This window comes from Ammodytes marinus (genome assembly GCF_949987685.1).
Source record: "Ammodytes marinus genome assembly, chromosome: 2".
Classification (NCBI taxonomy): Eukaryota; Metazoa; Chordata; class Actinopteri; order Uranoscopiformes; family Ammodytidae; genus Ammodytes; species Ammodytes marinus.
In genome coordinates, this window is record NC_137231.1 from 24,678,141 (window position 1) to 24,700,734 (window position 22,594).

The 22,594-nt window shown below is 39.1% G+C and overlaps 1 protein-coding gene across 3 annotated transcripts in view; it reads left to right on the forward strand.

Moving 5' to 3' along the window:
• Positions 1–3,393: 3,393 nt before the first annotated feature.
• slc23a2 (solute carrier family 23 member 2) overlaps positions 3,394–22,594 on the forward strand; it is a gene marked incomplete at its 5' end in the record, with an annotated part of 38,348 nt that continues 19,147 nt past the window's right edge. Inside the window, 2 exons of one of the 3 annotated variants that reach the window (XM_080046816.1) lie at positions 3,394–3,589; positions 19,720–19,943. In XM_080046816.1, the coding sequence (XP_079902942.1) occupies positions 19,839–19,943 (105 nt within the window). Of the gene's footprint in view, positions 3,590–17,399; positions 17,452–19,719; positions 19,944–22,594 lie in introns of those variants that run through there. The other 2 variants (XM_080046817.1, XM_080046818.1) reach the window with 2 other exon arrangements.

The window sequence follows — 22,594 nt, forward strand, 5'->3', positions numbered from 1 at the left end:
ACACACACACACAAACACCCCATCCAAACATTAAACTCCTCACTACAACACAACACCCTGGCACATAATGCAGGTACTGTAAAGATGCATTTTTTTCCTATTTATCACTGCGCTCCTTTAGCTGAATCTTGCAACTGCTTCTGGACTAAAAGGACAGCTACAGACACAAGAAGAGAAAAAGAATCCTGGTGTTTTTTGTGTCCGACGTAAGGAAACAGAAAAGCTTGTGTGTTTTTTTATCAACAGACAAAGTTTCCTCAAGAGCACGGGGTGAAGTGAACTAAAAGCAACTAAAACCAGTGCAAAAAAGAATATATAAAAATTGCAGTGGTACACAGAAAAAGATAAATGAACTAAAGCATGTTTGTGAACAAATATGTGATGTGGAATTAGCTTGCACTAAAACTGTATGACTATGTATTATATGCGCCTGACAGAAAGGCACTGTACAGTAGATACCTGCACCATATATGTATATATGTATAGTTAAACCCTGCGTTGTATTCGTCTCGTCTCTGCTGCACTGGATGAAGGAATCGAATCAGGACTGAATATTTGTTTAAGGAGATTCTGTTCAACATAACTTTCATTAGCAGAATTCTAATGTATTCAAATATTTCTCTCTGGTTCTTTTCTTGTTTTTTGTATTTTGGAAGATTATGTTTAGCTGGTCAGATATAGCAAATGTGAGTTTATACAGAGCTGTGAAGAAACAAAAAGGACTGTTCAAAGTTGTGTTCTTATGTTGAATTAAGCCTTTATTTTGGTTCTTCAATATGTACGAGCATGCGGACTGTTTAAGTGCCACAGTATTATGTACAGTACAGTAGGACCTTTGTGATGTTGGTAAATTAAAGATTCTCTCGACAGCTGCAACTTATCCTTATTTGTGCACCACCACCCAAAAACCCTACCCTATTCATTCAGATGGCAAGGCAGCAGAAATCTGAAAAAGTTAAGCTTGAATAAGTTGGAAAACAGTGACACCAATAACTAAATTGACGATGTTTTGTCAAATTGGAGGTGTGAAGTGTGTTTGCACTTTATAAGAATAGTCTTTGTGTAGAGAAAACATATCTTCAGTTGTTAACGTCTGTGTGAGATCAGAAGAGCAGAATATTTTTTACTGCTAAAGTGAGGTAATTCAATAATTAAACCCTTTTATTATTTAAATTAAAGAGTTAGAGTGTTAGTTGAGGCAGAGCACAGAAGTCACTAATGTGTTGGCTGGTTTGGCATCAGCTGCTTCATTCATGCCTCACTTGCAATGGTTTTATAACAGCAATGCAAAACAACCATCAGGTGGCAGTGTGATGGAACGAATAAGGCTAAAAGCACAGTGGAAGGAAGGCAGAAACACCTTATATTAATATTTCTGGAGGCGGTTAACGGGCTGGTTAAGCAACTGGGGAAAAAGCAGACTTATGCAAGGACATTTTCATGTAAGTCGGTTCCCACTGCACAAATAGAAGGATATGCTACTTAATAATTTTTAAGTTTGGACTACTGCTTTGATAAATTGGGAAGGTGTCACTTGGGGGTTGGGTTTATTGTGTTGGAATTTCTTTCGTTTTTTCAAATGTTTTTATTTTATTTTATGTTTTTACAAATAGATTAATGGATAAATTAATCAGCTGATTATTCACAATTGAAATATTTATTAATAACAACCTTTTTTCAAATTGGTCAAACATGTACTATTAGAATCCAGATCCTTTTTAATCAATGCATGAGTAATAATCAAATTATAAAATATATATAATAGTACAATACATAAATTACATTTTCAATGCTGGATTTTGACCTGTAAGAGATGTCGTAATGGTATGTGTGTTATAAGTACTTTCCTTAGGTAATGGATCGGAATACTTCCTCCACAACTGCCTTAATGACAACACTGTTTGTGTCTGCAGCTCCCTCCACCGTCCAAACCTGCTCCTGGGTCCTTTCACTGTACAGAATGACTGAGACTGAAGCCAAACAACAACACAAAGGTGAGTTTCTTGGTGCACAAAAGGTTTCAGTCTTTGACAGTTGTTGACACACACTTAAGTTACCAGATTATAGAAATCATGTTTTGCAGGTAATCGGAGAAGGCACACATGCACTGTATAGTAACAGTGGGGAAAAAAATGATGTTAATATTAAACTACTACTGTAAACTACAGTACTGAACAGCACTAACAACAGACAGAACATTGTAATAAGAAGCTGGGGATCTAGCAGACAAAGAGCTTAGTATTTGGTATTCTGCAGTTGGTGCAGACCATACCATAGCGTAAAAGAGAGTGATTATTGTCTCAATACCAACCGGGCAAAACATGAAACTGCCTCGAGAGCCCAAAGGCTTCAGGTTTACTGGGTGGCAAATATTTAGTTTTAATTTTGATAATTTTAAATGTCTTTGGTAATACTGTTTGCACAATTTAGGCACAATGTACACTGACATGTTAATAAAGCATTATGCCTCATGCTTAAATAGAACCAACCGTTTAAAATGCAACTTTATTTTCTTGGTTTATCTATATGATTCACCATTCATCACCAGACTATTGTTTGCTATCATGCCATGCCTACCACTTATACTAGGTGCCTTATACTTTTCAGCTTGTATGTGAGTTCCTCTGCCCCCAAGTGGCCAAAAATGTATGAATACAGCTTGGTTAATAAAGCAGTAGTACACCTAGTATAGAATTATCTGGTAACATTGTGTGCTTATGTGGTTAATATTCCAAACTTGCACATCATCCAAGCACTAAAACCTTAACCTTATTCATGATCATACCTTAAGAAAACAAAATTGGTGGAAGCTCATTTGTGCTGTTGAGTTAATGTGTGTTAGGGGAACTCTAGTAGGCTATCAACAGGTACACTTTTTGCATCTTGCTGGTTCAACACTGTTATCCAACATTGTACAATATGCGAGGCTAACTGCACGGTTTAAGTGTTGCAAATAAACAACCATCAGGTGGCAGTGTGATGGAATGAGTAATAAGGCTAACAGCACACGGGAAGAAAGGCAGAAAGACCTTAATTCAATCTTACTAAAATCGGTTTACGGGCTGCTTTTGTAACAGTTCAACGGCACGGGAAAACAGCGGACTTATGTAAGGAAGGTCATTATTACGAAAACTGCAGAAGGTACTGTCACTGGGATCCTCACAGGGGAGGGAGGGGAGGGCTGCGTCATCGCTGCACCAACCCTGATTGGCCGAGCCGCTGCTTCAGGGCGGGGCTAAAGGTAGACACTTTACGTCACAGGTTGGATGTGAGCATGCGTGATGACTAACGTCAACCCGGTGGCTTTATGAAAGGCGAAATCCATCCATGGGTACGCGTGCGGTAGAGGTTTAAAACTCCCCGTTTTGAAGAGAAGGAGCGTGTTTTGGGAGAACCGGACTTGAAGGCGGTCTCACTCCTCCACCACAGTCCGTCCTGTTGGGGCTATCCTCTGGCTTGGCTGTCTCTGCTTCACCCCGCACTCTCTCCCTCATACCCTCAACACACAACAAGAACCACGGGGACGAAGCAACGGACCTAACGTTAGCCGAGAAGGGAAGTGGGCACCGTCTTCTCTTTCATCACGCAGGTAAGCGCAAAACGTGCCATTTTTAATCCCGTAGGACACCCTTAGTTAGCATACATGTTAGCAAGCAGGACCTTACGTTTACAAACTCCCACTATGGGTGCTCTCTCTCTCCCTCTAAGTCGTCGTAGCCGGGGCTCGAGCAGCAGGCGGTGGATAACGAGTAATGGCCAGAGATGTGACATAAAGGTCTCTCCTCCAGTTGCTCGAGTAGCCTACATTGTGTGCCATAGGGACCGTGTGTCTGCTGATGCTGAAGTGTGACCGTGAAACACAAGGCCCTAATACATGTCGTTACGTAGGCTATCTCTACAGCGTGAAGGCCAGATGCCCCAAGGCTTCTAGATACGAGGGCTTTATTGTGTCTTCAAACCCGAAAACAAGCTATAGGAAAGCTAAACATGCATCACTGATTGCCACTGACCTGTATTTTGATTTAATGACACCCCTAAAGGTAGAGCTGGTAGGAAACTACAGCTACCAGGCAGCACTAACTGGGACACTAGAGCTTTATTTGGCCATTAGGATTTATTTATTTGTGTGTGTGTGTGTGTGTGTGTGTGTGTGTGTGTGTGACTGTGTGTGTGTGTGTGTGTGTGTGTGTGTGTGTGTGTGTGTGTGTGTGTGTGTGTGTGTGTGTGTGTGTGTGTGTGTGTGTGTGTGTGTGTGTGTGTGTGTGTGTGTGTGTGTGTGTGTGTGTGTGTGTGTGTGTGTGTGTGTGTGTGTGTGTGTGTGTGTGTGTGTAACACATATTGTATACCATGTGATGCTGGTGGATAAAGATGGTGTCTCCCTTTGCGTGGAGTCGGTCTATCGTGCCAAACAGAATCTTGACTATCTCAGCTCAAATCAATCTGTTGGTGAAATTTCCAGTTGATGCTGCTGTTCTCAGTTGAGTTGGAGTACTAGTGAGTGATTGCAGGCACAACCTCACCTGCTTCCAAGGTCTACAGAGAACTCAAATAGTTTGAAGAAGTCAAAACATTTCTGATGTAAATATTGAACAACTAATGCTTGTGTTTTTCTTGTGGCCTTCAATGTCAGGCTCAATATGATAACCTTCAGTAAGAATATTCAAATAGCTATGATCCTGGTTATGGCTGCAGTTTTGTTTTACAATACCAATGGAGCTTGAGCTTTGGCTTCCTTATTCCTTGTTTTCTCCCCAATACTTCTGACATGAGAACCTGTGAGGAAGGCAACATTTGGTTTTAGTACTACTTACCATCATTTGCACATTCATTTCCATAAGAAAAATGTAATTGTGTGCCATACAGTACACATGAGTTCTGTTCACATTGAGACTGATCTTAGCTGTCACACATATTTTGACAGCGTTTGTTCACATTGTTTTCTTTTGGAAATGCAAATATTTTTTAAATGTTTTCTGTTGCATGTTTGCCTTTATTGGAGAGGATGAAATCGAAAGGTGTGGTACTGAGGAATTAAAAATTCTGAGATCTTGTTATCTGCATAAAAATGATGCCAATTTTTCTATGGTACTAAAGAATCCACCATGAGAAATTGTTGTACTTACTAATTTTGGAAACCAATGGTCAAGTGTAATGCTCACATTCTCAGTTTGGAATTATTATCCAGGGAAAATCATGTTAATCTTCCCCAACTCTACCCCAAATGCATTTTTAATACGTCAGCTAGTCAACCAGTGGGATTTTATCCAACTCCTCCTATGTGTTTAACTCTGAGCCAATGAATCCTGGTCCAGGATTTAATTGTTTTAGCACATAAAAAAACATTCATTTGTCCCTCTATCCATTAAATGTATTAACAGGACAGACAAAAGGGAAGCAGAGTGGTCAGATAGTGGCAGGAGGTTTCTACTGTTCAAAGCTTGGGCTTAGCCGCATGCAAGTGAGGAGTGAAATGAGCCTGGATGCTGAGACAAAGAGTGCTGCTCTGTGGTTCATTTCATGTCAAGTTCTATCCGTAAGTAGCAATCTCATGTTTAATTTATTTAAAAAAAAATTATTGGTGATTATGTAGAAAACAGAACAAACGTGCAAACAAATAACAACAACATTAAACAACAATAAGAAAAACTAAACAGAGAATAGATGGAGACAACAAACACCAAAAGAAAACCAAAGACAAAGATACGCACTGGAGTTACCGGAAGAGGGGGAAAAAAAGAAGATAAAATATCTAATAACAATAAAGTTCAATGTATTTATCTTAGTGCCCCCCATCCCCAAATTATATTAAGTTATCTTAAAGTGTAACTAAACCCCCAAACCTTTTCCAAGTGTACAACCAATTTACATGGGAATTTAGTATTGTACTGTCTGCAAGTACTGCAACTTGCAGAATTTCTCTTTTTACCTCTAACAAAGTAAACCAAAAAAAACATTATATCATCACACAGCAGAAGATTTTCATGAAAACATGAGGCAACAATTCTATATCAAACTAAAAGCATGCCAATAATATACAATATACACTTTTACATGGGCAGCAAGCCCAAATAAGTGACTTTGCTTTATAAACACGTCCAAAGTGGCTTATAAAAATCTGACATGGCAACACTGGCAGACAGGGTGTGGGAGAGATTAGAATACTGGGCTGTCAGGGTGTCCCTTTACTGTCTTAGTCTCGCCTCCCAGCACTGCCCAGGTTGATGAACTTTTTGAATTTCAGAGAGGAGGCAGCTCAGCCAAAATTCTTGGGGTTTAGTTACCCTTTAAGCAACTGCAGAGTCTTAGCTGTGGCGGTATACAATCTGTGTATACAACACTGCTTTTGCATGGTGAGTATTTTGCTTTGCACATGTGCATGCACTTTGCATAGGAATCAGCACCATGGTAAACTGTGGCGTGTCTTGTTGCTGGTGTGTGATAGCAAAATCAAGGTTTGTGCCAGTCCTCATCCACCAGTGGTTATTTTTAAAAGTAAGTTGGAAACCCACCTTCATGTTGTACACCAATTCAACCAGTACTATGTAATGCCTAAATGATTGTTAAGGTAAGCCTGTGTAGTTAGTGTGAAAATCATTGAGCCCTATATATTATTATCATTATTATTAGAGCTTGTTGTTTGAGTTTCTTTCAAATATTTCAAGATTTTTGAACCTGTTGGCCAAAAGCAATGGATTTTACTCTGCAATTGAATCCACATAACTCCATCTGTTTCTGCCATGATGTGAAGGGAGAAGGGCTTAAGGGACAGTTGACACCTCCGTTAATGTGACGACTGGTGTTTTGGGACCAGTGTGATGGTGGCACAAATAGAAAGAGACATCACTAGTTCTAGGGACCAGGTGTTTCGTTAGTCTTTTACCTTTTTTGTTGTTTTGTTTTTGTCATTGCACAGTATGTGAAGGACAGTCCTCCAAAGGAAATTATGCCAGACAACGTACAGATGATGAAATTCAAAACCAATTTACCACAAGGTCTGACTGTGCTACATAAAAGGGAAGGAAATGGTTTAAAACCAGCCCTAAAAAGTCTAACACTATTTTGATAATTGATTTGTCTGCTGGGTGGTTACTTATGTTTGTATTTTTATTTTACCTATGCACGCCCAAGACCATTGAAATAGTTGAATGAATTACTGAGTACTATAAGTACACACAATTGTTTTATTATATCAAATACAATAAATAATATTGCAGGGTCCTGTGGGTGTTTCATTATCAACACTAGTTGTCTAAGTCACCCTGAAAGGTGATGGGTTCAGCTGGTCCAGGTGTTGTTTTCAAATGAATCATCAATCTTTAAATCAGGCCAATACATAAAATATTCTTAACGGATTACATGAAAGTATATTTGCTAAGGAAAAAGTTAAGCTTGTACAGAAAACCTCATTCATAACACATTGTTAAGTGACCAGATTCCTCCAAAACTTTCACAGAGCAGCTCTGACTTGCATTTCATGTGAATCGATCCGGGATGGGATAAAAGCACACTCAGTGAGGTGAACTGGGTTCGGCACGGGTTTGGCACATTAATTGATTCCTGGCGCTGTTTGCAGAAGCCAGCATGTGACTAAGATTACACTGTAGTGCTGGGTCATGCTGTGCTGCCCCATTGTACTGTATGACGACGTGTGTTGTGTGTGCTTGCATAGTTATTGTAAATGGTAAGATTTCAGCATGTGACTCTGAATAGTATGCCGTGAAATAACATTAAAGGAATACTTCACCCATACGGAACCAGCGTTCTATCATTATAAAATAACTAATATAATATAATTAATGAGGTTTTTCTTCCCTCAGTCTTACCTTAGTCTTCCCTTGGCCCAGCTGTCCTGTTAATCCTAACCCTTACTGTGATGTCACAAGAAGGAAACTGTAGGGTTAGACCGTGAGACCATAAAACACTCTTTCTGCCTTTTCTCAGGCTAAGATGATCCGATTTAATTTTTTTTTGCACATCTATACTAAATAGGATCTCCAAGTTCAATACACCTTCATATTCCAACCGGTGAAGTAGGCCTTTAAGGACTTTTACTGTTAGTGACTAAACATTGTGTAATCTTCCGTTGGTGTGTGATGAAGCGTAAAATGGGGATTATATGTCCAAAGGGTAGCATACCACACCAAATTCGTCTTGCATAATAAGAACCAGCGAACAACATAGCCTGCATAATTAGACACATGGCTTGCATTCAGCACTGTAGCACTATCACAGAATGATTGATTCTTCTCTGTAACTGTGAAGTGACATTCATGGGCCGATACTGATACTTCAGGTAATTTTTGAATCGCCTCTTTTGTTAAGGATGTTTCCTGTGTCAAAATTACAAAAGCCTTTATCGGCCATCTATCCCCAAGGAACATCCTCTTTGTGTGTGTGTGTGTGTGTGTGTATATGTGTGCGTGTGTGTGTGGTTGTGTGTGTGGCTGCTGTAGGAGCTGTATTGATGAAGCTCTATTTCTTAAATGACAAAAAAACCACCGGGCCTTTGCTAGGTCACATCTGCCCTTGTGTTCCAATTTAGTGAATAAATGAGAATTCAATAGGTCTTTCTTGGTAGTTTAAAGATTATTTTCTGAGACCAGTGGGCCACTTATTGACGGTCACAACTAATCATACAATGCTGCAGATGGTAGTGTAATAAAGATACTTTTTATATTACTTATTTCCTTTTTTTTTCTAGCATGCTACATTTACATTATGACCTGAGTTAATCTGTGACTGCGTCATGTTCTGCTTCTTTTATTCGCTTTTAAATGTTTTATAATGTGTTTTATGTATTCTAATCTTGCCCCTGTAAAGCACTTTGAGTGGCCTTGTGTCTGAATTGTGCTATATAAATAAACTTACCTTGCCTTGCCTTGCCTTCTGTATGTAAAATCTGTATGAAAATGATGTGGCAACCCAAAGTTATTTAATTTAATATCATAGAGGAGGACAAAAATATAAAATCTGAACATTTGAAAAGTTGAACAAGTTAACGTTTGGAATTTCTGCTTTAAAGAAAAAAGACGATAAGGTGATTATAATAGTTGAAGATTGAGTTTCTGTCTTTTCGAGTAATTTATCGATAATTTAAGCTTTACAAGTCGCCATATTGAGACAGTCACAACTTCACACTTAAATGCCATGTGCGTGCGTATGTACAGTAAATGCCAAATAGAGGCCCAGAGTTGAGACTTGAATCATGAAGGACATCCTCAGGTATCTGTTGCTCTGTTTTATGAAAGTGATGACATTATTATCATCTACCACTGGGTGGATGTCAGGAGGAGCATCCAAAGGAAACAAACACTATTCAATATTATAATTTACTAACTGTCCGTGGAATTGTATCATGCTGAAAAGTTTATCAACAAAAACACAATCTGAAACTGTTTTGATATATCTTTTTAAATTCCTATTTCAAACAAACAATAGACTTTAGGTTTGTGTCAGTCAAAACAAGCATTTTATGACATTTTATAAAATGAGCAAATAAACGATTAAGGTAATCTACAGATTATTCAATAATAGAAACATTCCTTAGTTGCAGCAACAGTTTCAAGCAAGTGGAATTAAAAAGTATCAAAACTCTACCTTGTTTTGTATGAGAGAAGAAGAGTTTCCTCTTTTTGGCTCATCAGTGTAGTTGAATAAATGCCAGGAGGTAGAAAAAGAGTATCTTAAAGATCTAATCAGCCATGGCCCGGATTTTTTGCCTCACTTCCAGACTATTAAATGTCATCGCATTTTCCTTCGAGGCAATCGGGCAATTTTGAAAATACTGGAACAGAGCAATGATGACCCACATCATACATTTTATAAGCAGCATTATGGTTGATAGATGGACTTAAGCAGCCGACTAAAGAGAACTTCTAATTCACTAACTGTATTGTGTCCTACTGGAAGTGATGCATTTGGGCTCTATGTCAACATCAAAAATTCATTTCTGAAACGCTTTGCCAGGTTGTTTTTGTACAGATATGTGTAGGTGTTGTGTACAGTTTCAAGTTTTTGTTATCTGAAGTTTTTCCTTTATTGAAAGGGTCCAAATATAGAGGCAGACCTGAAAAAGAGGAGGGGTTAAGACATATAGCAAAGAGTCCTAGCTGGTATCAAATGTTGGACATTATAAGTACTGTATATGTGCCCACAGTTGCAAAGATTTGATTGCTTTATTACATTTGACTGATGTCAGGAAGGCCCGAGTAAATGCTCCCAATTTATTTAATTTATATTTGTTTATCAATTTAATGTGATATATGAAATAGGATAAGCAGAAAGTTTGCACGTTTATGAAGCTGATTCCGGGAAATATTTGTCATTTTTGCAGAAAAACTAAATTAATTAAACGATTATGAATATAAGTGACCAACGCTCCATTATCCTAGATATTTACTTTAATGTTCGATAATACAGAACTAAGGAAAACCAATACGTCATCTTTACATTGTACACAAACCGGTGAATTTTTCGGGCGTTTCTGCTTAAGAAAAAAAAAAAAAAACTATCTATGTTAAGGAGCCTCACCCATCCAGTGATGTATTCCCCAGATGTTGCCTTATCTCTCAGCGCCTTATTTGTTTTGGTCCACTTTTCTTAAACCACAGCATGTCCTCAATAATACATTCTTGTGGGGAACACCCACAAGAACACCCACCTCTGCAGTTGGACTTGGTGGGTGTTTTTTTTATTTTCTAGCTTTTTATAAAGGAATCAAATAATTAAATAACTGAAAAAGCTCTAGCCATTTATTGGACCTCTATAAAACTACTGTCTGTTTTTAAACATGTCATATGATGCATGTGATGACTCACTTTTATAACTTTGTTTGCTGTAAAAACAGTGACTCAGGTCATGCATTTTAAGCTGATCATTATGGAATTGTTAAGTGGCTGAATTATGGTAATCTGTCTCCAGTTACTTTACAAGCAAATGAAAGTGGTTGCCCCTTTTGTGAGAAACAGCTGGAGTTGGCATTAAGGATTTCATCAACTTCAAACAACAATAGATCCCTTTAGTCTTTAATATCCCTGCCGGGCTGTATGAATAAAACCCTGAGACTGTGGGTGGTGGAACAACCTTAACAAAACGTATACAGTTAATACCTTTGCCTGAGAACGAACGTGAGAAACTATTTTCGTTTTCTTTTTTTTTATGTGTTTAACCTTCAACGGCCATTCATGTGATGCTGATGGCATGCTGTGTGGGGCTTAGGTGTTGCATTGACAGCGGGATAGATATACAGTTAAAGGCTGGACATCTCTGTTCCCCTGATCTAAATGTGACACTCTTTCCTGCTGCTTCAGAAGTTCAACAGAGAAATGTGTTTGTACAGCACAGCATGGGAGTTCACCTGCTGTTACACTGTGAAGTGTTAAAGAAAGCAGGCTGGGTTGGGAATTTAAATCAGCAAAAATGATTTAAGAAAGGCCACAGCACAGTTCAAGTCCGTTTCTATATCCCATAATGTAATGAAACTCATCAGTCAGTATGAATCTTATTTTTTTGTTCAAAGGTTTTTTTATTCATCAAAAGATTTGCAAAGCAAATACAGTACAATGATTTAGTTTTTCCCCTTTTTTCCTCCCCCGAACACACCCCGCCCATATCCCCCCCCCCCCCACAAACAATCCTGCATCAAAAAAAAAAACAACACAAAAAAAACAACACAAAAAAAAGAAAAAAAAACAATACACGATGTTAAAAAATTACATAAACGAAATACACGCTACAAGAAACAAATAAACAATCGATATGAAAAAAAAAAAAAAAAAGCTACTCTTCAACTATTGTGGTCGGTTTCTTAAAGTAGTCTAGGAAGGGGCGCCATATTTTATGAAATTTAGTCTCAGATCCCTGGGTAGTGCAACGAATTTTCTCCAGATTCATACATGACATAATGTCTCTAATCCAATGTGAGTGGGAAGGAGGAGCAGGGTCTTTCCATTTAAGTAAGATAGCCCTACGAGCAAGTAGAGAGGTGAAGGCCAGTACCTTTAGCTTCACTTTAGGCAAGCCTGAATTGGGAGCAATGCCAAAAATTGCAGTGAAAGGGTTCGGCTTAATTTGATGCTGAATTACTTCAGAAATTGTTTGAAAAACTGATGTCCAGAACTCAGTCAAGGTGGGACACAACCAGTACATGTGAAAGAGTGATGCCGGTGCGCTCTTACAGCTGTCACAGGTCGGGTCTACATTGGGGAACATACGAGCTAATTTAGTTTTAGATATGTGGATACGATGTACTACTTTAAATTGCACAAGAGCGTGTCGGGCGCACATGGAGGTAGAGTGTATCCGATCCAGGACTGAAAATGAATCTTATTTTTAAAGTAATATCAGAAATCTCCACGCCAGTCAGAAGACGATGCACTTCTTACCGTTTAATGTGCACAATAAGCAATAGGAATTAAATGCAATGCAGAGGATTACAAGCAATGGATTAAAATAAATGACCTAAGTAAGAAATAAAGTGTTATAAAAGTGTTTTTTGTTGAAGTTTATTGAGCAACACCATTTAAAGACAAGATATTCTAAAGGTTTTATAAACCGTTGACAAAGACATTCAGCTTATGTGACTTTTTAAAATCCATTGAGGCGCACCTTGGATAATCGAGTTACAAAACCAGGGGAGTACACATGTTGTGCATTTGCTTTTTTGTCTACTGGTTGCGTGACTCAGCAAGTAGTAACAGCTGCCTTTTCTGAATGTTATGTAATGACTAATGTGGTTTTCATTGTTATCACTGACAGTTGCCACCATAATTTGGTTGTTCACGACAAAGAAGTGTGCATGTTGCTGAAGTTCGTATCCACGTAACTTGTCAGACAGATTAGGTCATCTTGTGACATAAAATACAGTTTTAAGTTGTTTTTACCACAAACCTCACCTGGTGATTTCATTATTCAGTTCTTCTTTTCTTTTTAGAGGTCAGCTGTTTGACTGAAATTCCCCTCAGAAAAGATGACGCAAATCCAGAATCTACGTAATAGACTACAGGTTAAACCAGTAACAAGAAGGCCTCCATATCTAGTATCTTCTAAACATTTAAAACACAAAGGAATAAGAAGCACCTTTCAAAACCGAATAAGGAAGTAGAATTTAATAAAATGTGAAAAACACATGAGAAAGAAAAACTTTAGCTAAACAGGCTTTCACATTTCAAATACAACAGAAATGCTGCTGAAATGATTTACCATGATGAGTCCATCACCAGAAATGAATCAATGATTGTATTTATCTCACGGAAGTCTTTTCAAGACTAACTTCCATGTTGGAATTGAGGATTTGCTCTTTTTCTCAGTTTCGTAAACATTGTTAAGTTATAGGTAGACTGAAGATAAAGGGCATTTACCACCATTTTCTGATTGATCTTTTATAGATTAAACAATAGAAAAATAAGGTATTAGTTGCTGCCTTACATGTAACATCATGTTAAAGCTAAACAAAAACACATCAATATGTAGATAACCCTGAGACTGTGCTGTCAAGGCGAACTCTCTTATCTCCATTCACCTCTGCTCCACTGAAAGGAGGTTGGTGAATGTAAGCAATGACCATGCAGAAGTTTAACACTCACATTATCTAGTGCTCCTCCTTAGTTTCACATTTGTTTCGTCTCATTTTAGTGACGATTTTGTCAATTATAAATGTATTGTTTCAGGTGTTTTTACTCATTTTATGATTAGGTTTTGCTTGTAGCTCAACTATTAACTATTTAGATAAAGTGACTTGGATAATTAAGCATTAGGATTCTGTTTTTTCATAATGACAAGTTGTATTTTCAATGGAGTTGTTTTGCTGATAGTGGAGTAGAATTCTTTAATGATACAAGACACTAGAACTCTCTCTCAAAAATGATATCCATTAAACAGCCACAAGCTTTATAGAGTCCAAGCTATACACTAACATCTGGGCAGGAATGGAGTTCATATGCACTGTGTGTGTGTGGCACACAAATCTTGCGCTAGAGATGAAACCGCCAACACAAACACGTGCTGTGAATTCCCACACAACCCGGCACAAGACTGCACAAGAGCCACAGATCAGGTTACCATGGTTATTGATCCGAGCGGTAACCCTGTTCACCAGCCTGCGTAATCTGGGATGAGTTGAAATTACCACTGCATTGTACACACACACGCACACACACAAACTTTCTCTGCTTTTATCCTGTATATTTTATCTTTTACATCATCTAAGATTATGCTGCAGATTTCCCTTCTGTTACATAATCACATGCTCAGTTTCACTTCTCTCTTCTCTTTCTCTAGTTCCCTTTGTGTCTCATGTTTTCTCTTGGCTGTCTGATGTTTTGTTTAGGGTGCGTCTGTGTGCGTGTGTGTGAGTGAGTGGATGGATTCCCAGTTAACACCAACATATGGATAAAACAGGCATGGAGGAGAGTGTTACTCTCTCTTAGGCAACAGTGGAAAAGTGCTTTTGAGGATGTAACGCTCCGGTGACATAACTCATCTGGTACATGCCTCATCAGACTTGTATTCACCCGGAGGCTGCTGCGATACTTTCTGTCACACTCGACATCTCACGACTGACTCTCACTGCTGACACAGCCCCGGGCTGGGCTGCACTGGGGTCAGTGAAGTGGTCTGTTTTTGCGTGCTGTGTGACGTGTTTTTATTGCTCGGACAATGAATTGAAGGTCTGATTCTAATGGTTTTTGTCATCGTGACGCATTGTTAAAGGATGATTCTGGTTTATTATGACGTGGGTCACATTTTTGAAGATCATATCTATCATCTAATACTCTCATAATCCAATTAATTCTGACGTAAATGTAGAACTGAGAATAATGTCTGTAATAATCCATCATTGAACAGGAAAACAGAATTAACATAACTACTCTCCATCTAAGTATGGTAGATACATTTAAACGTCTGGGACAGATAGTTTGGTTCATTATTTGAGATTGTTTTAATCCCAGTTTGTTTGGAAGAAAAAACAAATATCAAGTTAATTTCAAAAGACGTTATTGTATATCACAGTGACAGAAAGTTGCCTTTAGTTTGTGGCTCAAACAACATAAAGAAACATGAGACTCGCATAAAATCACACAACATTTCAATAAAACAGTGAAAGCACGCTTGTAAAGCAAAGCTGTATAATAGGTAGTAGCCTTGTTTAAGGTGCATATTGCAGTATTTCAGTGCCAAATATCAAAAGGCTTTAAGGCAAAGGCTTTCCTTTTTAGAACAACAGTAACAGAAGCTCATCTTCCTGAGCTCCACATAATGCATTCACTATAAAGCTATACAAATATTCAATCATAATTTTATTCTATTAAGGCCTATAATGCCACGTTTCCACCGAGTAGAGCGGGTCGGATCGGAGCGGTTCGGTCTGGGTAGTTTGGCTTTTCATTTGCCAAAAGTTGGGTAGGGTACGGTTTAAGCGCACCTAACCGCTCTGAGCCGCTCCTAATCTCAGTACTCCTCCGTAGGGGTACTAGCCGGGGGTACTAGCCGGGGTACTAGCCTCGTCAATAAATTAATCAGTTGGTTACACTGTGTCCCACTGCGTCGCTGCCGCAGCCAGCACTGTTCGCTCACTGTCTCCATGAGTTGCACCGAGCCGTCTCAGTGTGTTTACGCCATAGATAGTAGTAAATACACGCTCACAACAACACGGGGGGAATAGGCAAAGTAAAGAAGCGGCTGGTTTGACCAAGCAAAAACGAGAGACCGCTGGCTTGACCACAGTTGGTTGAAAGAATAATTTCCGCCGTGTGTAGTCACCTCGGCTAGAGTGAAGTGAGTCTTGTGTTTTGGCGAAAATGTGAGCGCGGCACTGTTTATTGTGTGGTGTTTTTCCTCGTCATTAAATGAATCAGTTGGCTACACTGTGTTCCACTGCTACGATGTCACGTAGCTGCCGCAGCCAGCACTGTTCGCTCACTGTCTCTATCAGTTGCACCCTATAGGTCCATGGTTGCACCGAGCCGTCTCTGTGCTCACAACAACACGGGGGGAATAAATAAAGAAGCGGCTGGTTTGACCAAGCAAAAACGAGAGACCGCTGGCTTGACCACAGTTTTTCCACAGCCCGATAGTTTGACCCACATTCTGGCGGCGGCTATCGCAGTCCAGCCTAAACCCCGCCCTACCAGTAAGGGTAGGGTCGGCGGTGGAAACACCACCAAGATTCTTAAAAATGAGCTGTCCCGCTCTGAGCCACTCCGACCCGACCCGCTCTACTCGGTGGAAACGAGGCATAAGTGTGTGCATAACAATTGGCATTGTATCTCACATGTTATGCACCTAGCAGCAATTACATAATTGTCTTGTGCTGAACCCAAAATAAATAGAAATAATACAAACTCAGGCAGTATTACTTTTCTATACATAACTTAAAGTTTATTAATTTTCCATTATAGTTCTTAGGCAGCCCCTTCTGGCCAGTGACCCTCGGGTAATTTGAGTTTGAGGCCTTGTTTTAAAAGCTGATTGCTCATAAATGTAGCTAGCCTGGATTTCCTTTTGGCAAGGTTACCATCTAAAAAAAAAAATCTTACTTTGATGTTTTAATTTCCTCTAAGAAGACTGAATGACAACTGTGTGTAAGCTTTAAGTAACCCCACAGGGTTTTTTTTTTATTTGTTTTTTTTTCATCTCCCTGCCATTACTTGTTTTCCTTCTTTTTTTAAGAGTAAGTCCTTGCACATGCCTGTTTGTTTGTGTTAAACTGAAGAAAATGAGATTGTATCATTCTCCTTTCGTAACATCCTCAACCACAGCTGGGCCTCTTTGTTTATGCCTGTTATTCTGACTGTGGCATCACAAACACTGAAGCTGAACCCAGTTCAGACCAAAGATTGGCCTTGCAACTGGCAACTCCTTGCGACGAGACAGGCTGAGACGTTCTAAAACTGGACCTTGCGATTTGACATGTTGAATCTTCTGCGACTCCTTGCAACGGCTTGCAATGCGCTGCAACGAGCAGTTCACACTGCTGCGATTTATCCCCTGCGGCGTTCTGAAACCGTCTCGTCGCAAGCAGTTGCAAGGCGAATCTTTGGTCTGAACTGGGCTTAATGCAACGCTCAACTCTTCCTGTGTAAGAATGAAGTTTTCTGGCTACACCTGCCGCCTTTGACGAATGATTTCCTAAATTAACTATTGGTATATGGGACTTAATTGCAACAAACCCTTTACTTTCCTAAAGCCATTTTTCACCAGTCTGAACTCAAATCAGCACGTCAGTCACACTACAAACTAACTTCTGCTTTTGAATAAATGCTGTTTGTAAAATTAACATATGTCTCACCTCCCTCTTTATCCTTGACCCTTCTGCCTCTTCCTCTCTTTCCTCTCTCTCTTCTCTTTCTCTTCCTCTTCTACCTGCTCCTCTCCCCCTCTCTCTCGCCCCCTCCACACAGATGCTCCCAGCCGCCCAGCTTGACAGGAGTGATGGGATGTGTCAACTAGGTAGTATTACACCTATCCCAACATTTTACACTGCAAGCAGTGGGTGGGAAAGGATATTTTGGGATAATAATGATAATAAAAACTTCTAAAAGGGGGATTGTGACATAGACAGGTATCTGCTGTTTCTGGCATTAAGGTTTATTCACACATGAAGCAGTTTCACAAAATATATATATACAGGTATCTGCTGTTTCTGGCATTAAGGTTTATTCACACACGCATATATATACAGGTATACATATATATACGGCCTGTTAAGTAGACATCTGCATAGTTAGAAGACAGCAAATAGCTGACAGGAAAAAGACAGATCGAGGATCAACAGAGCATTTGTGATCTTATGTTGCAGTAACTAACTTTTGACTTTTTACAACTTTTTAATAATTCAAGTTACACTTCTTTCAATAATTAATACAAAAAAAGTTTGTGCAGACTTTTTTTTTATACCTTTTGTGGGTTTGGCCAATTATAGCTATAACTTAGAAGTTAGCATAGTTTGCACTTGCAGACAAATGCACTCCACCAGTGAACCGTTTTAGAATAAATGTATTGTTTCAGAGTAGATACAGTATGTACAATACATATGTTTGTATTGAAAAATGGAAAGCAAAGAAACCAACAATAAAGTTACTAAGTAGGTATGTATGCTGGTTTGGTAACTTGTTATGAATGAAATTACCTTTTGAATAATAAACCAGTTTTGAATCTGGTTCCAGTGGGAATAATGAAATGGGATCTTCCTTAATATACTCAACTTAGTGTTCATTCGTCACCCATCCATTAAACTATTTTCTAGAGGCTGAAGTCGACAATTAAGGGGTTAATTCAGTGATACCTTCTGTTTGTGTTGCAAAGCTACTTCTTGAATGAACCTGTCCCTGAGGACAGTACTCGTGATTCATTTACAGTCTGACATGGTTCATGAACTTACTAATGCAACACAACTCCAATGTTGTTTTGAAACATGACCGCTTTGTTAGTTACAATCTCTGATGCCCAAAGCTTGTTTCATTTACTTTTTTTCACATTGTTAGTAAAATCTCTTTGTCAGAGATTTGTTGGTTATTCAGTTAGTTTAGCTTTATTTATTCAGAAAGTCTCACTGAGATCGAAATACCTTTTTACAACATCACAACTAGAAAATACAGTCACGCAATCATTCATCTCACAAAAAATAAAATATTAATATGCGGTGAAAGCCTGGAAAAGTATCACAAAGGAAGAATGCAAAAGTTTTGTGATGTCAATGGGTCACAGGCTTGATGCAGTTATTGCAAGCGAAGGATTGCAACAAAACATTAAGTCTTATTCACTTACATTTATTTGAAGTCTATCTGTTCCAATACCGTACTTTTGCTTACCTAAAAATGTGGTGTTCTTTTACAAATAAGGCTATCTTCTCAGTTGTGTATCAGATCCAGAAGTTAATACCTAGAAATGAAAGCTGAAATGTTGATCTATTGTCTCATATTCATATTTTGGTGTCAAACCCAAATGTTTCCAGTCTACAGCAAAAATAAAGGAATTGGCCTCACTGTTCCAATACTATTGGAGGGGACTGTATAGGATATGTTGTTTTATTGTTGGGTTGGCAGTGACAGCTCTCGACACTGATAACTTTCTTCTTAAAACTTATAATAAATGTGTGACAATTAATGATCAATTAAATAGAATGCAGTGACTGACTAACAGATGGTACAGAGTGTCATAACTCAAGGTATTGTTTTACACAAACTACAGTTGACATTTGACCGGATGAAAGACCATACGGCATCAATTCTGCCGGGACAAACTGACACCTCACTCTCTCTCTCTCTCTCTCTCTTCCTCTCTTCCTCTCTTCCTCTCTTTGTGCCCCCTTCACCTTTTTCATCATCTCATTGCTCTGATATTTGTGTTCCTCTCTTTTACACTTGTCCATGTTTAGCTCTTTTCCCTAACTCCCTGCATAATCTCACCTCTAGATTTGCCTCCATCTCTCTTCTTGGGTCAGTAGCCTGTCGGCAACATGGATTATTACGTTAATCAATTATAACGACTCATTTGCTGAACATTTGATTGAAAATATCATATTGAAAAAAGTCACCTTTATTATATCTTAAGCTTGATTTTGTCATCCAGAATGAACACAAAAACCAAATTAAGAGACGTGAAAAAGTCAACAAGAAGTATGACCTGTCAACTTCTCAATTAAGTTAAGGACTTTAGAACCCTAAAAGTTATAAAATCAAGATATTAATATCTCTGTCTGTCTGTTTTTCTTTTTTCAAGCAGGTGAGGCAGTCCTGGACCATGTGATCGGACTGAAGGATTCATCTGCAGTATTCACACCGGAGCGAGACAGAGGAGGGACGGGGGCAGAGGAAGGGGAGGACATCCAAGAGTCAAGAATGGGCGTGGGCAAGAACACCACCTCCAAGTCGCTGGACAGCAGCGGCGAGGGAGGAAAATATGAAGAGGAGATCAAACATGGCGCAGATTTCTACCCTATTCCGGTACATGATTATGTTCCATTCCTTTATTTTTTTCACTGTTATAAAATGTTTCACCTGTAGTAAAAATGTTCATCTGTTACAAAATGTGTAACTCCTATAGATTGTTTAGCTGTTATAAAAGATTGTAGCTGTTATAAAAGGTTTAGCTGTTACAAAATCTTTTACTGTTACAAAAGGTTTACTATTATACAATCAGGCCCTAGAGCAAAACCGCAGATGCATCAGACAGACAAGCTTACATAATAACACCCTTATAATTACTATGCTCTTCCCTCTCTGTTTTTCTTTGACTCATCCACTCAGATTTTGGCATTGCTTTTTGCTTGGAATGTATTGGTGTGAACGGAGTACATGCGCACACACACTCGCGCACAAACTCTGTACCGTCCATCCATTTCCTGTTTTGTCCTTGGCACCAGGCCCTGAGCTTCATGAAGGTCAAAGTAAAAACAAACCACAATAACAATTTATCTGAGACGCACGCATTCAGAAATCTCACACAGGCACAAAAACAGACTTGCTTTTGCATAACTTTTTTCTAAACGCAAATCCAGTGGTGAAAATACACTAGACACATTTACTCAAGTTCTGCAACTAATTTACTATTTTTTGGTACATAACCAGGGTTTCTCCTGGCTCAGAATGGGACGCGGACCAACTTTTTTTGGGTTTGCGACTATGTGCAACAGTAAAGGCAAAACGTTATTATATTTTAAGAGGGGTGTGTGGTTGGGAGAGGGCAGTTTATGTCCAGCTACAGAGCATTTAGGTTAGCCTGTCAATCACTGTGTTACCATGCAGCTTACTGACTGATAACATCACAATAAAGAATCTGTAGATAAGAAGTCAAAATACTAATAATGACTGTTTCTAATTGATCTAAACCATGGAAATTGCAAGAAGGTAGGGCTGCTCGATTATGAAAAAATCATAATCATGATTATTTTGATTGACATTGTGTAATCACGATTATTAAAGACAGTTAATCATTGATTTAACAACATCATGCATTTATTTAACTTTTAACAAGGTTGTTTCTATGTACACCATGACTTTGGACTTTAAACATAGGCCTAATTGAACTGAAAAAAAGGAAAATAGAAATAGGCTAAATAAGTGAAATCTATCTATCTATCTATCTATCTATCTATCTATAAAGCAAGAAACGTCTGTCTGTGGCTCGCATATCTCTCTGAGTTTTAGTCAGATCGGCATGAGCTTCCGGATATTGCTTGCGCACAGCACGAAGGTGTGCATCCTTCATCCTTCATTGTGAAGTTTTTAGAAGTACGTGCGCACACTGAAGGCCACAGTGAGCACAGTGAGAACGGGGCATGAAGTAATCTCCGAATAAACCCCGCCTCCCTCTGACGAGCGGGACACACACAGCAGACCGACACAGCCTTACTTCCTCAACAACTCCTCACCTGCTCCACCTGTCCGCTTTAGTGGTAAAGACTGCACTTTACGCTATTTTCACTGTAATAATACAGCACGGTCTCGGATGCTTCCACAAAAGGTTTTATATCCGTTAAAAAGGTAAACCAAAAGCCCGAGCGCGCACACAAGTCTCCTCCCCCCCCCCCACACACACACACACACAGCTGCCTGCTACTGACACGTTAACGTTCATTGACGGCACGGTCTCGGATGTGGACGCCCGCGTGCGCACACAAGTAAGTAAGTAGGGGTTGACAATGTTGTCATGGCGTGCGGCATAGACTCCTTTTATACACAGTGCAGCCATTTACTATATAGGCAACTGATTGTAAGTTTGAGTGCATTGTGCAGTATGGATGGCAGTTTGCAGGGTACCATAATATCAGATTGTATAACACCTGTACAGCTTGATTCTTCTTTAGGTTTCAACACTTAATTAACACTTTTTGTGTTTCATTTCACTTAACAAAACACATGGAATTAGTTTGTGGTTATCTTTACACAAAACACTAAGGAATGTTGCCCTACTCTATAGCCAACTTCTACAAAGTAAGTTACTGATAATAACCTTCAACAGTGTAAAATTAGCCATCAATGATAGCAGCCAAATGTACTGTCTAATATCTTTCTTTGTTTACCTGCTTCCTACGGGCACTGCACTAGTTTTTAATAATTTAATAAAACAAATATGTCAAATTAAAAATAACCCGTTGCAAATGGTGTTGATAGGGCACGTATTTTGCTAACAGGGATGTGAGGGCATCATTTATTTATGTCTCAAGGAGCTGGCTGGATATTGTACAGTGTTGACTGTTGTGGTGGCAGGAGTCAAGGAGCTTTAAACTCCTGTGTTTTTTTGTTCGCGTACTGTATGTCATGTTACTCGAGTGTCCCTGTGTGACATATCTTGCACATTATTTTAGTCTGTTGTGAGTCTGAAGTATTTTCAGAAAACGCAATTAGTTTTACCTTTCTTCTCGACCAAAGGCTGACTTACTGCCGTCCTCCGAAGTTTTTCAAAATACCCAGCAATGCGCCTCCTACTCTCTGAACCAGCTGAAAGTTAACTATCAGGTGAGGGCGGGGCCGAGCGGAGCTCACGGCTGAAAGGGTTCGCTGCATTTAAAAGCCTGTATGCCCCGGCGTGCGGAACAATAACAGTTTAATTACGATTATTTTGTTTTCATGATTGAGGGAAGCCGTAATAGTAA